Source organism: Mesitornis unicolor, unplaced genomic scaffold (assembly GCF_000695765.1).
Source record: "Mesitornis unicolor isolate BGI_N332 unplaced genomic scaffold, ASM69576v1 scaffold15853, whole genome shotgun sequence".
Lineage (NCBI taxonomy): Eukaryota > Metazoa > Chordata > Aves > Mesitornithiformes > Mesitornithidae > Mesitornis > Mesitornis unicolor.
In genome coordinates, this window is record NW_010172730.1 from 68,179 (window position 1) to 83,460 (window position 15,282).

The 15,282-nt window shown below is 40.5% G+C and overlaps 1 protein-coding gene across 1 annotated transcript in view; it reads right to left on the reverse strand.

Moving 5' to 3' along the window:
- Positions 1–15,282, reverse strand: part of PHF20 (PHD finger protein 20) — a 44,970-nt gene that overhangs the window by 13,520 nt on the left and 16,168 nt on the right. Inside the window, exons 9-11 of the mRNA XM_010180503.1 lie at positions 13,378–13,656; positions 3,549–3,647; positions 1,258–1,419 (exon numbers count right to left, since the gene is read on the reverse strand). Of these exons, the coding sequence (XP_010178805.1) occupies positions 1,258–1,419; positions 3,549–3,647; positions 13,378–13,656 (540 nt within the window). The remainder of the gene's footprint in view (positions 1–1,257; positions 1,420–3,548; positions 3,648–13,377; positions 13,657–15,282) is intronic.

The following is a 15,282-nucleotide window of genomic DNA, read 5'->3' on the forward strand; positions in this document are numbered from 1 at the left end:
AGTACTCTGAAGCAACAGGTTAAGCACGCTGCACTTCCATTCTACACGAGAACTTTGCTATTACAGCAGATCTTACTCATACAGGCACTGCTTTTATTGCTAGTACAAGTTCTGCAGATGCACAAAGCAGCAAAACAATTGTGACAAGGATGAGATAAAACCATTTCAAACACTTTTCACCTCTTTCAATGCCTGTAAGTGACCAAAACAAGCCTGAGCAACAGATGGGCAAGTTATTAAACTGAGTACATTCTATGGTTGATATGCTCCAAAAATGCAACTGATCAGACCTGCAGAACATGTTTTAACACTTGTTACCATCTATGCTTCAGGAGTTTTTACTGTTTCCTCTTTTCCTTATATAATGGAATTAACTGAAGCTAATTTTTACAACTTGCATAACACCAAACAATAAAACAGTTGTGTAAAAACTCGTGTCACCAATAGTGTATCTGTACAATAAGGAATTTAAGGTTCCTGAACATAATCAAGCTGTCATACTCTCCCCATTTCCTTCAAATTTGTGAGCTTTAAGAATAACAGAAAGAACAAAATGCTTGCCTTTCTTTTTTGTTGTTCTGGCTTGTGACAGTGAATAGCAAGATGGTCCAAGTTACTAAAAACTATGAAAGATGGAACATGGCAGCCGTGTTTTTATGAGCTCTGTTTATTAAGTACTTAATAAATACTTTATGAGCTTCATAATGATGGGAAGCTCTTGAGTATCTGTTTATTAAGTACTTAATAAACAGTTACTCAAGAGCTTCCCATCATTATGAAGCTCATAAAGTCATTACAACCACATATCACACTGTACTGTATCTGTGCAATATAACCACATACAGTGGTCTCTCAGACACTGCACACACACAGTATAAATCTTGCATAGCATCTACTTTTAACTCCGAATGAGTTATTACTTTGAGGAAACATGAAAAAATTAATTACTCAAGTCCAAACACTGTTATGACAGAGTTAATCAGGTGCTGCAAAAAGGTACAAAATGAGTTTGAGTTCTGAAATAAGGACAACAGTCTTAAAACTTCTGTGAAGGTAAAGTCAAAGCAAAAAGCAGCGACTTCAAGCTCTGCCAAATGAACTGGGTAAAACTTCTTCAGGCAGGAGAAAGGAAACACACTCCTGCACAAGAACAGCCAAATTTACACTGCGAGTACCAGCTTTTGTGTATGTTAGTGCAGCTCACACATCTACTGGTAACGGGAGACGGAACCAGAAAACCATGGAGCGTCATCGTACCATTTGGTTTTGATTTTCCTCTGTGCTGTCCAGAATCAGAGCAGTGTAGCAGCATGCTTGGGTGGGCAGATGATTTATTTGAAGAAATACATTTTGTGATCGTTGGCTTTTCAGAAGAAAGCTCCTGTGAAATATCTGTGTGTTCTTCGCTGCCAGAGTATTCTGTAACATCGTAAGAAGTGTTATTATTAGAAATCTGTCATCAAGACAAGTTGACAGAAACAAAAACATAACCATGCATGCCCACAGCACGCACATAAAATGCACTGAGAATTTCCACTTCAAAATGCTCTAGGACTCTAGAGCAAACTCTAGGACTTCACCATCCTGCTATTCTAGAGGCAAGAAAGTTGTCTGAACCAGAACAGTCTCACGCAGCTCAGCCACTACCGACGTGAGTGAGAAAGGCTGAAGTCTGGTTACTGAAACCTAACTATTCTTTATGATGAATGTGTCCACAAATGCTTTGCATTACAGGCACTTCCACTGAAGCACTGTTAGAAAGACCTCTCCCTCACATCCCACTGTCATTATTCACATGGGTTACACATATTCCCTAATCTCACAGACCACAAAGTGGACAGAAAACATATCTTATTTTCCTGATGTATGTATGGAATAGGATGTATGTATGGAAAAGAAAAGCCCCAAATAGGAAAGTGTGGAGAGGACTCCTAGAACAGTTCCTCTGTGAAGCACCCAGCGGGCATGTCTTGGACTGCACCTAAATCAGAGCTCTCTGAAGTTGTAAGCACCACCCTCCCGTCAGTCAGCTGGGAAAAAACCTTCAAAATTCCCGGACTGAAGAACCACAAGGGCAACCTCAAAAAAAGGCAACCAACATTTCAAAAGCCAAGAGTAGATGTACAACCAGTTTGTGGGTACTATTTGGGCAATTACTGCATAAGTTTACAAAGTATACTTTGCACATTATCATTATATTTGAGCACACTGTATCAGAAACTCAGTAAAATGATTTGTTTCAGTACAATTCTGAGTCAGTCTGCTTGTGGTTCTTTCTTCCCTTCTCCTCTCTCAAGACAGCTTTCCCTGTTTCTTCACGATAGCAAATAAAGAGATAATGTATTTTCTTTTGCATCTCGGAAACTTCTCAATACTCTAGTTTAATATATTATTCATGCCAGATTGAAACACACTGCATTAGTTATCCTAGACATCCACTGATGGCAGAGAAAGTTGCCATGCTTGAGCTGCACTAGAGGAACCTCTCAGAACCAATTGTGATCTTCAGAAGTGAAGAATCCAGTCACCAGTAACACCTGGGGGCCTACATGGAAAGTCAGAAGTGTAGAGCAGCATTCCCAAGGAAAGCGTTCCCAAGAGACTGTGGATAAAATCACAACAGAGAAGATGTTTTCCTACTATAGCCCTATTAATGTATGTGGACCTGCATGTTAGGAGACATGCAGAGGGACACAGCTTGAGCAGAGACTTTAAATCAGGCTTTTACTTCATCTCTCCAGGAAAGGAGAGATTTATCCTTTACAAGGAAAAATGTAGGATGCAACAGTTTTAATAGAGCTCATTGTCACAGCCTCTGAAACCCCATATTAAGTAAAGATATAAGAAATAACAAGGTTAATGACAGAAAAAGAAGACCCATCAACATTTCCAAACTCCATCATTCATAAAGGAGCCCCAAAACTAACTCAGATAACTAAGAACATCTGGTACCTGAGGTAACAAATCAAGGGGATCTGCGTCCTCTTAAACTGTATAAAACTTGCATTAAACTTGCTAATGAAAAGCCAGACTTACAGGCTGACATTAATTTTGGAGTTGGACATATTCTGTGCCATTACAAGCACTATTATAAAGCTTCATCCAGCATCAATGATGCACCTCAACCAGGAAATAAATAATCTTCACAGAATCACAGCATGTCAGGAGTTAGAAGGGACCTGGAAAGCTCCCCCAGTGCAACCCCTGCCAGAGCAGGATCACCAGAGCAGTCGCACAGGAACACGGCCAGGGCTTTGGGTGTCTCCAGAGAAGGAGACTCCACAAGCTCTCTGGGCAGCCTGGGCCATGCTCTGCCACCCTCACACTGACAAAGTTTGTCCTCATCTTCAGCTTGAACCTCCTGTGCTCCAGCTTGTGATCCTGCCAATCACAATTTAATATTAACAACTTAATAATATCAGAACTAACAGATTAATGAAGAAAGTAGTCTTATCTGCAATGCCTGCTCTTAAAAGCGTGGAACTGGGTGACAGGCAAAACAAGCTAATGAAGCAGTTTTCCTCTACAGAACAAAGTAAGAGCTTTACCAGGCTTAGTTCTCTTTTTCTTTTTTTTCTTCTTCTTTGACTTGGACCTTCCACAGTCTTTGGATTTTCTTTCCTTGTTCTTCTCATGTTCTTTAATAGCTGAAATTAGACAACATTCCCATTTAGTTTTTAAAATAGATATATACTTGTTCTACTTATTAATGTTCTTAAAGACCTCCACAGTTTCTTTGGACAATCAAGGAAAGTTTACTGCAAAACAAGAAAACTTATTTGTAGGATTCCCAGCTCTCATAATTGGAATGATCTGTTTTAAATTCTAATGTGACTGTCCCAAAACAAAATTACTACAGCACGTGGGAGTAATCACGTGCACACCAATGTCCATTAACTACTGATGTGCCTCAGAGATTTGTTATATTAATTTTCTAAATTATTATGGCTGAACACTTCAGTAGCACTGTAACAGAATCCTGACAAGAACAAAACTGCAACCCCTTCAAATTCCAGTACAGTTCCTCTGTCAAACATTTTGTTTTCACTGAAAATGGAGCAAGAAGTGTTTCAGCTGGCTTTAACTGCTATTCTCTCACCATCTGCTCTTCATCCTACTTCTATAGGAATAAAAACCCACACCATAATTCCAGAACGATTGGGTGATATACTTCAATTGAGCCCATCCTCAAAACATACTTCCAGAGCACTTGCCACTAAGTATAACCTTGCTGTAAGATAACGTGCGCAAATCCTTGCTTTTAATATCCTTGCATCTGTCTGTAACTCCTGTCTTTCAGATTTAGGTCTCTGCAGCAAAAATTCAAGATGCTTACACAGTTGAAGTAAATCATCCTGACTCAGCTGAGCCTATAGATGCATCCATAAGATCTATTATGGAAGGATGCCTTGTATCTCAAAAGGGCTCTGCTCTCCAAGTGCTTCGTCGATTAAATCACTTACCATCCCATTTAGAAACCCATTGCAGTTTCTGATTATTGATGTAAGAATAAGCACCTAAAGACACTCTATACCGTAAGAAATGTTCTCCTACAAAAACATTTAAGAACCCTAGCTGGTCTGTAACCACTCATGAAGCAAACCAGCAACCAGTGTATCGGGTTAATCTCATTTCTACGTCCCAATTCTCAATCTTCCCCAGTTCACAAACTAAGGCTTCATATTTATGCTTGTAAGCAGCTCACACCGAGAAACTGGAAATCTCGGTCACATTTTACCAGCTGTGGTGAAAATGCAGGAGACACGGTCATTAGCTCATGAGAGCCATTCAGCTCTGTATCTCCCCGTCCTCTCAGTCCTTGAACATCTGCTACTTTGCCACTTATGTTCCTCTTTTGGGATGTCATTAGTGACGGCTGCCAGAACTGTGCACTGCCAGCCGCCACATCGACTGCTGACACCGCGGGCAGCCTGCACACCAATGACACGTGCTCCAAAGGGAGTATGACAGGAGACAAATTTCATCCCCTCCTCACTACTGTCTGTTGGGGGCAGAGGGGGAGAAGGAAAAAAGAGCTCATATTTGAATTTCAGCACAACTTCCCTCTTTACTTTCCTTTGTCCTCATCTCCTACTCCTCCAGGGGTGACGATCTTCTGGGTACCATTTCCTTCTCCCTGCTCACATATGTAAATTCTGCCATTTTATTTTTCCATAAGGGCAAAGAGAGTTATAACCGAGTTCAGTGGTAGGAAAATTCTGCACCTTTTCACTTGGGAATTGAAATTTGCATGGTCAGATTGTTCAATTTGCTTTAAGATACGAGAGCACAAAGTATGCTATTTCAGTCACTGTCAACAAATTCGTGATAAATACTACTCTGTCAGTATTATCAGTTCCTTACAATGCTCAAAACTTTTCCAAGACTTTCCCAAGTTGTTAAACAGAAACACGTACCATTTTCAGCTTTGTCCTTTTCTTGAGGCTTGCGCAGTGGTCTCACTATGTAGTTCTTGGTTTGTTCTCTAACTGAATGTCGGTGACTATGTAACACACCTACAGGAGCTGAAGTTCTTCTCTTTTCCACTTGTTCACCTCTATATGGTGTACTCCTTAGGGCTATGTGTAGAGGGGCATCTACAAAGAGAATAAAGATGAAGTCCGAGCTTTAAATACTTTCAAAATGCAAGTCTACTTCACCAGCAGCAGCCCTGGCAGTCTGTGTGACACACTGCTCCACTCTCAGTCCTAGCAACTCAGCCATGGAAAAGCTTTCAAACCGAAGCTGTTAAATTGGATTAAAACCTGTAATGCTTTTGTTGTTGGGTTTTTGGGTTGGTTTTGTTTTCATAAACAAATAGTGGATGCAAATGCATTCTCCAAACCTCTACTGTTCCAGAAATACTGCAGCTTTGAAGAAAGATGGAAAAATAAACAGTTCAGTTTGGCAGAGAGATGGGTCAGGTATTTTTATTATTAGTCTAAGAGAAAAGGGGTCTTGTTGACTTAATCAGAGGAATCACAGCCTGTCCTTTGTAACGAGGCATACAGAAGTGGCATACAGAAGCTCTGCACATCTAAAAAAGGCAGTTTTAAAAAAACGGACCATTGAAACAACAGTGCTTCAACTGAGTGAGATACAAGAATTTAGGATCACTACCTAAAATTCACAAAAAATCATGATACACAGACATGGCTTCATCTGACATTCCATTTACTATTTAAATCAAATCAAACAGTTCTTATTTTCCTCACTACAGCTAGAAACTCCTACTGAAAGACTCCCTGACAAAGAAAAAAGACAAGCAAAGCTGATAAAAGCCAAGGCCACGTGGGATGTAGAAGAGCCAGACTAAACAGAACAAGTACACTGCCATTTTGGAGTAGGACACCAGGATTTTTGGTCAAGGGGATGAAGTAGCCAAGGCAACAGCTTGCTGACTTTCATCAGGAATGTCCAGTTCCATCATCATAAGCATCTCAAAAGTTCAATGGACACAAAAGGCAACTTCCTTCTTGTTTGAAGACTTGCATGCCAGCTGGATTTCACTTGGACACCTCTTAACTAACTAACTGTGAGCAGGATCTGAAAATTACTGAAAACAGAAGAAAGAGTTCAATAGAGCAAACCTAGGAGAAGAAATGGGATCAAGTACTCTGCCCTGTCTGACATTTTGAGTTGAAGCTATGACAAGGCACGTTAAGGAATGCCATTACAGAGCTTCCAGAATCAAGCAGATGTCTCTGGGCAAAAGAAACTCCAAGTTCACGAAATATCAAGGCCATGAGATGACTTTTTCCTGGGTCCTCTCACTCTGAAGTTGCACTGAAACTGAAGAAAAAAGACAAAAAAAGAAAAGTGTTCATAACTATTCCTGTAATAAAACGGTTACCTCCTACTCATCTGCCATAATGCTTTAGAGCAGCCACAATAGAAGAGAGACATTAGACCAAATCTGCACACGAGACTGGCTCATAAAGGTACCTTCTGCCCAGTCAGGAAGCCACTCACTGCTGCCTTTCCCTGGGTGCTTATTTACCTCAAGGGCTGCAAGACTGTAGAAAGCAGCATGTCTTGTCCATGAAGAATTAACAAAATCAGAAAACACTCCTTGACAAGATATGCAGTATGTGCATGGCCTTCCATTTTCAACAGGACTAACTTCTCCTATTGCAGGAAAAAGCATAAAGAGGGGTTTGTTTGGGATTTTTTGTTTGTTTGTTTTGCTTTTAAACTACAGGTTATTTTGGAGGACTTTTTGCTAACAGAATTCACTCATCTCAGAGCTTCCATGATTAGTGAGCTGAACAAGACATCACCAGTTCAGACGGACAAAACTTTTCTCCACGGTAGCTGAAAAATAAGATTGAGGTACTTCATACCCTGTCTGGGAAGAACAGTGTCCTAACAAGCTTTCTGAAATGCAAACAATTTGCAGCAGCACAGGGTGAGAAGTCATGTAAACAAGCCTTTCTTGAGCTTTTCTGCTTGTCTACCATTCTGCATTAAGTTCTGAAAATAGTGACAGAACACCATTCTCAGGGAACCCCAAAACTGCAGCAGTTAAAACTCTACAAACCAGACAATCTTCACTTAGGCCTCCTAACTTTCCCCTCTCCCAACAGCTCAGCTCATTTTCATGGATCTGAAGAATTCCATGGCCACCATGATCCCACCGGCCTTTCAAAGAGCACAGGGCATCTGGGCTTGCTGCAGGCACACAGAACCTTGGTGGAACAAGGCTGTCCTCTGCACCCACCTGGCTTGTCAGCTTTGTGAGATGAAGTTTAAGGAGATTTTTGCCAAGAGCACGGCAACTCTTTAATGACACAGAAAGGTTAATACATTTCTGTACTGTTTTTCAGCCAGCAGTAACACCATCCTGAGGGAGCTCAAGGGTACTCTTATCATACACTGGATGTATTTTCTTCAATAGCAAAAAAGAGTTACCAAGAAATATATGAAGTTCTGAAACACCTTTTGTTCCATTGATAGCAAAGTTTAGCAGGTCTCTGAGCACTCTGAAAATTACTTTTTGGCCACCTCAGTACTTAATAGATAGATGTCTTGATATCTTTTTAATAGGTATCTTTTTAATAGATACATGTCTCGAAATGTAACTAACTTAATTTTAAACAACAAATTCCTTATGCAACTTGACAGCTGACAGCTCAAGCTTGTTCTAGAAAAAGTGCAAGACTTCATTAACTATTTTAGGCGTCTATTTCAAAATGGAAAATCAAAATATGACAAACACTTTCATCATATTTTGCTGTATTACCTCAGAAAAGGAAAAAACACCGTAAGGTCATAAGAAGTTAAGTGATGTGTAGGGTGAAGATGCCGTAAAACTATGGCAGTGTCAGAACTGGTTTACTAATTTTCATGTTAAAGATGCACCACGCTCAGAAAGGCCCATCAAAATTGACAGCAAGAAAATAAAGGCATTGTTCAAATCCAGTCAGCGTTGAACAACACAAGAGACTGCTGATAATCTGAACGTATCAAAACCGAGCACTGAAAACCATTTAAAACAACTTGGATATGTTAGAAAGCTCAGTATTTGGGTACCACACGAGCTCAAAGGAATTCATCTCACTGAGCACGTTGACATCTGCGACTCTCTCCTGAAACGTGAAGAAAACGATCCATTTCTGGAACGCAGGATAACAGGTGACAGAAAATGGATCATCTACAACAACGCACAACAAAGATAATGGAGCAAACGTGATGAACCAGCTCAAAGCACTTCAGAAGCAGATATTCGCCACAGGAAGGGATTTTGAAAGTATTGCGTATTTTGCATTGCTTCCAAGGAACCAAACCATTAATCTGGATGCGTTCCGTCGTACACTGGATAAAGGAAATGATGCCATCGAACAGAAGCATCGAGAACTGGTGAATCGCAAAGGTGCTGTGTTTCTCCATGGTAACGCCAGACCACAGACCAGATTCACCAGACCTGGCACCATCAGACTGCCCTTTGTTTTGTTCTGTACAAAACGCCTGGAGTGGTAAAACCTCCACTGCTGATGAGGATGTCAAATTGATCTTGGAACTGTTTTCTGCCAAAAAAGATAGGAACTTTTTTGAGTGCAGAATCCTGAAGCTGCCTGAAAGATGGCAACAGGTAATTGCACAAAATGGACAATATAATTTTTTAAGAAAGGTTTTGTTTCCCATTAAAAAAATCACCTTTCATTTACTCAGAAAAATTGCAATTACTTTTTGGCCAACCTAATATACTTCAGGAGTTGAGACTAAATTAGAGAAGATGAGATTAAAGAACTGGAAAGTTATCCTAAACTTTTCATAGAATCACAGAATGGTTTCAGTTGGAAAAGACCTTTAAGACATTGAGTCCAACCATCGATCCAGCTCCAGGTCTGCCACTGGACCACGTCCCAAAGCACGACATCCACTTATCTTTTAAACACCTCCAGGGACGGCAACTCAACCACCTCCCTGAGGAGCCTGTTCCAGTCCTTAACAGCCCCCTCAGTAAAGGAATTCCTCCTAATATCCAACCTAAACCTCCCTTGGCTTAACTTGAGGCCATTACCCCTTGTCCTATCACTAGCTACAAGGGAGAAGAGACCCACCTCGCTACCCCTTCCTTTCATGTAGTTGTAGAGGGCAGTAAAGTCTCCCTTCAGCCTCCTCTTCTTCAGACTAAACAACCCCAGCTCCCTCAGCTGCTCCTCGTAATTCTTATGCTCTAAACCCCTCACCATCATGAAGCAGATCCTCACCTACTCCAGCAGTGTAGGACACTCCTGCATGTTTCACTGTCTAGCAAAAAGGCACTCAGTCAATAGTCAGAAGAAAGAGGAACCCCCTAAAAGATCACCCCAAAAAGCCCTAAACCACAGGCCAGAGGTTCACGTGATCACAGCTATCAGTTAACAACTGAATGCCTTATACACATAAGCCATCAGAGTTTACCAACTTGTTCCCTATGCATGCATGGTTGGGATCTCATTAGTAACACGAGTGAAGACGAGACCCCTTTTTTCTTTACATGTATTCCTAGCATTAAGACACTTGAGCATTGAGATGATCTACTGTAAGTAACCTTGAGTAGGGAGAATTTTATAATAATGAGGTCACACACAAATTTAACCCTACTGACAAAATGCATGATTTTTTCTGAAGTACCTTTTACAGATTCCTGAGTAGTGACAGAATTCCTAGTTTCTAAACTACAAACCAAAGGTCTGCTTCTTTCTTTTCTTCCTCATGACAAGGAGAACAGCAGAGCCAAGACTGGCAGCAATTCGTCAAGACTCAGGCTGCCATTATATACCCACATATCAAAACCACAGCCTAATACTGCACGGCATTTTTAAAGTCTCAAACCCACGTTTCTCTTCCATTAGAGCAAGACTCCTCAGGGGAACTGACCAACGTCCTGGGAACGTAAAGGTTCAACTGATGAAGTCCCTGCCAGTACAGCAAGTGTCCTGGTTTAAGCTAAACAGAACTCCATTCAGTGATGTGACTTTTCAGTTAAGTTTCATCTAAGTGACTGTACTTTATGAAACTAAGAGCATGTTTTTCCAGACAGTGTCTGGTTCTAAGAGACAGCGCTTGATGTTTATAGTTACTATTAGGAATGGTATGTAAGTATGGCTCTTGCTTATACTTGCTTGTATGGAGACCAAGGTCGCTGTGACATCTTGGGTGCCAAGACATGTCACACCTGCAGGGAAGAGCTGACAGGACAGATGACCCAAAATTGACCAACAAGGTATCCATCCCCTATACATCACAATCAGTATAAAGATGAGGGATCACGAGGGTCAAGCTCTCTTCTGCCACGGCAAGTGTCCAGATAGGACTCAGTCATTTTTTTGTGCCTTCAATCTGGATCCATCCATTTCTGAATCCAGCTCCTGTCTGCTGCTGAGTCCAGCCTGGGACTTTTCCAGTGCCCTGCTCCGGGGCATCTCTGGTCACATAATCATCATTAGCAGGGAACAGGGGGAGGATCTGATATTGGTTTTGTATATATTTGTATATATTTCATTATTGTCCCATTTACATTGCTATATTTTAATTTTATTGTTATTGTTTCATTAAACCTGGTTTAGTTTTCTTTTACAACCCCTAAGCCTCTCTCCCTTATTCTCTTTCTCTTCCTCTTCTGAAGAGGGCAGAGGGGTTAATAGAGAGTGTCTGTCATTTGTTTAGTGGCGAGCCTAAAAATTATTTAGCTACATTCACTTTGGAGAATTTTTGCTCACAAAAGGACTGTAAAGATGAGAAGTGAACCTGTCACATACCAGAATATATTCAAAAGCCTTCACTCTCACTAAGCAGTACATCCCGAAAAGCCTTCTAAAAAGGTGACATGCAAGTGGTTCAGTAGCCATGGAGAAAGTGTTGCTTAGCAGGCTGTCTTCCTATATGTACCATTAAGAACAGACGAAATGCTTGCAAAAAGACAGGAGAACAGAACACAAAATGCAACAGTGTGAGCTCATAAACCCCATTACCTCCACTTTAGAATGTGTGGTACCCCCACAACAAAAATTAGAAGAATTATGAACACAGTGATTTAAAACCCAAATGGCACTTAATATCAGACATACGATATAACTGATATATGATGACATTACTTTTTTCATTAAGAAAAACCCTACTGTAGCACCACAGCAGCAGGCTCTGACAGCAAAGGTGACTTGAAAACTTCATGGTCTACCTTCCACCTTGGCATGCTGCTCCACAGCTGTCAGCACAACCCAGGGGCTGGTCGCAGGGATGATAATGAAGCACGTCATCGAAACAATCTGGGGTCAAAGTACCCATCCACAAATGCGAATGAAAGGGGTAGGGGCTTAAAATAAGCAAATACGGTTACAACTCATCATAATGAATTACCTGCCAGGGCAGCCAAGATGATGACATTAAACCAACAGTGTGCACTTGAGGGGAAAAGGATAAATGAAAGGTTCAAGATCTTGAGTCACCAGTCCGTTCATTCAAGACCATCACAGGAAAAAACTCCTCAAACCAAAACAACCATGCAGTTACAGAAAGCAGAATGTCTGTTCATGGAAAAGCATGTGACAGGCAAGAAGCCCATTTTGATCACTGTGCAGTTGTCAGCAGCTTCATGAAGTCTCAGTTGTGTTTCTCAAGGCAGTACTTTCATTTAAGCTGAATGCAGAGCATAATACACATTCTAATGCATTTAAAGAAAAATCCTCCTTTACTAAATGCAAAGGCCTAAGATTTGGTTATTTGAAGGTACAGAAGTATTTTGGGTACAGAAGTTTACAGGCAGGAGCAGGTATGTTAAGTTACACTTATCTAGTCAGGAACAGGCAGTAGAACCTCAGAAGAAAACATGCTGGACACATCAGGAGAAGTAGATACGAAGCAAAGTAAGCCTTGATACACTCTGCTTTCGTGAGCTGCAGCTCAGTGAACAACTTGCAAGAGTTTGAAATTCTTAATTAAACAGAATATTAACGAAAGATCAAGTGCAAAGACAAAAAACACCAGGGAATACAGCAAAGAGAAAGATGGATTCTATAACACAGACTCAAGCAGAAAACAAGATACAGCAATTTGTATGGACCCACAGTACAAAGAGAAGTCAGTCCACAAGAAAAAAGATGGAAAGGTCATAACACCAGCACTGCAGTTCACAGCTGGACCTAGGCTGACACTCTGGTGTTATGCCAGACACCAGGAAGAAAGCGCTTCGGAGGAGGAGATGGCGAAGCAGAAGAAGTTAACATGATTCTGAAGACTGCAAAGCAGTTATAACTTAAATAGTTACTATTTCCCTAACTATTAAGTTTTTATCCCTTTCTACTACGCATCAGTTGTGTGAGGATGTTTCTCAAGTACAGCTGCAGCAATTGCATTTGTTAAACACCAGAACATTTTTCCCCACAGGGCCAATGAGAATTGTAAATACTGCAGAAACTGGCACCAAGCATACTCCTGATGTCAGGCCGTGAAATGCAAAGACCAAGTCAAAAACAGGAGAGAACTGGAGTTACCCAGACTATTGCCTTAATACAGAAAATGACAAATATCTTTGAACAATACTATTTTGATATTTATTAAGCCAGGGGAAAAAGAGAAAAACCAAGATCAGAAACTCAGGGAGCTGTAGCTTTGAAAAAAGAACAGTGGTTTAATACTCAAGTCAGTTGCTACAAAGGAGTAAGAGAAGCTGTGTAGTCAGTTCATTACAGAACATGACCTACACTTCTAGACTAGGGAATTTCTTCAGTTTTATCTTCTCTAAAGCAAAGTTTGCACAAACTATGCTTCTCCTCCACAAAGAAATATGCTAAAATAGAGCCCTGAGACTCCTTCGGCCTGAAAGAAAATGCTCTTTACTGTTTGTCCTGCTTGCTGTTTATAAAAACAAGAAGAGATCAGCAACATACTTACACAATGAACCAGCTGTGGTCCGTCCTTTTTTTGACCTTTCTTGATTAGCTTTTTCAGAAGCCAAAGCAGCTCTTGTTTGAATATTTCTTTTTACAGGGCTCTGCTGTGATTCTGCAGCCTTCTCCACTCCATGAAAGTATTTCATGTGATAATGCAGTAACTTGGCTTTGCGGAAGGATTTTGAACAGTCCAAGAACTTGCATCTAAACTTGTGATCTTGATCAACAGTTGCGGCTTTTTTTGATGCAAGAAAGTCTGCTGTCCTACAAGGTTTTGTTACTGTAAGAACAAAACAGATAAAATTCCCCCATGCATTTGCTATTTGTGTCAAATGGTTTCCTAAACTTAAAATAAAAAAAGTTACGAAAAGGGCATGCATTCAAACTTGTTAGCTATGAAATGCTAAAACTGAAATTTCAATGCTGGATCTGCCTTTAAGATCAATAGCTTTTAAGGGAAAACTTTGCTCCGCCATGTCCTTAAAAATTGGTTTTTACAACGCCAGTGCTTTTATGAATGAGTCACTGTCAGAAAATGACATTTTGCTTCCATGAGTTCCTTTTCCAACAGCCGATACCACTGTGTATCGTGCTACTATCGATATGAGACTGGATTACCCTGAGACTGTGTATTTTAAGTTTAAATTAAATTGTTTATAACTCTTCACATCTTTGGTGAAAGTACTTCCTAAAGAAAACTGTTCTGCTTCTGTCTGCAACCATTTTGCTACCTGCTTCCTGGACGCCTTGTCCTACCACCAAGGCTGGTTACAATGTGACAGAACTGCATTTATCAAGGAAAAATTCATTTTCATTTTCAAGCAGCCATGAAAGAAAGAAACTATGCAAAAGGAAAACCGTTTGCTCTTAAAAAGCGCCACATAGGAGCTCCAGTTAATTAGTTTCTCTAAGAAAGCAAGGGAAGTCTTTAGATTCAAATGGAAGAATGCTTCAAGGCCTCTGTTTTATAAAGCACTGCTGTGCAACCCAGAAGCTGCACCTAAACTTGACCTGCCAAATTCTCATTTCTTCCTCCAGTCTTTCAGAAGCTTTTAATTCCTGTTTTTCCAAAGAAAAATACACAAGAAACATTTTGAACTAAAACAGATTACTGTCACCAGGACCTGTAACCACTACAACAGAGGAGAGGTAGGAATTTGGAAACACGGAGACATCACGAGATTCAGGCAATTATCCATCACTAACACGCACACAGCATCAAAAAAACCCCTCACCAACTATAGGACGACGGAAGTGTAATGTTTAGAAAAATGCTTCCAAATTTAAGTTTCGCATTTGATTTGTCAGTACTAAATATAATTTCCATATTTACAAATGTTTTTCAGACTATGAAAGGTTTAAAGCCAGACTGAGCAGCTGTGATGCAAACCTGAAGGCATGCAGCACGTGAATGAAAAATCAAGACATTGTATTAGAAGCAGTGGGAAAAAAGGAACACAGAAGGACCCAGAAGCACTACAAACAATAAGTGCAGAAAGAATAAGACTTTCCACAAGTGCACGTATATGGGAATCCACAGAGTAGGAGTGTTAAAGGCAGCATCAACACTGTCTCCATAGAGGAACACAGGACAGCTCGTTCAGAAATTCTCAGCACGGAGCATCACAAATGGTGTTACTGAGCTGCATAAAGGTTACATCGTAATGACATCCATCCTAGATGGCTGTATCTGAAGCATACACAGTTTTTAAGTACCGCATTATGACAACGAAACAAAGCTTGAAGTCACTCATAGGGAAAAAACAAGTAATGAGACAATGGGGGCTGATGTACAGGGAAGGATTCAAATGCCTAATGCACACCAGGCTGGTTAAAAGCAGTAATAGTCAGGTAATTGTGAGAAGGAAATAGTAAACACGAAGACATTGCTTTTGGGTGTTGCACA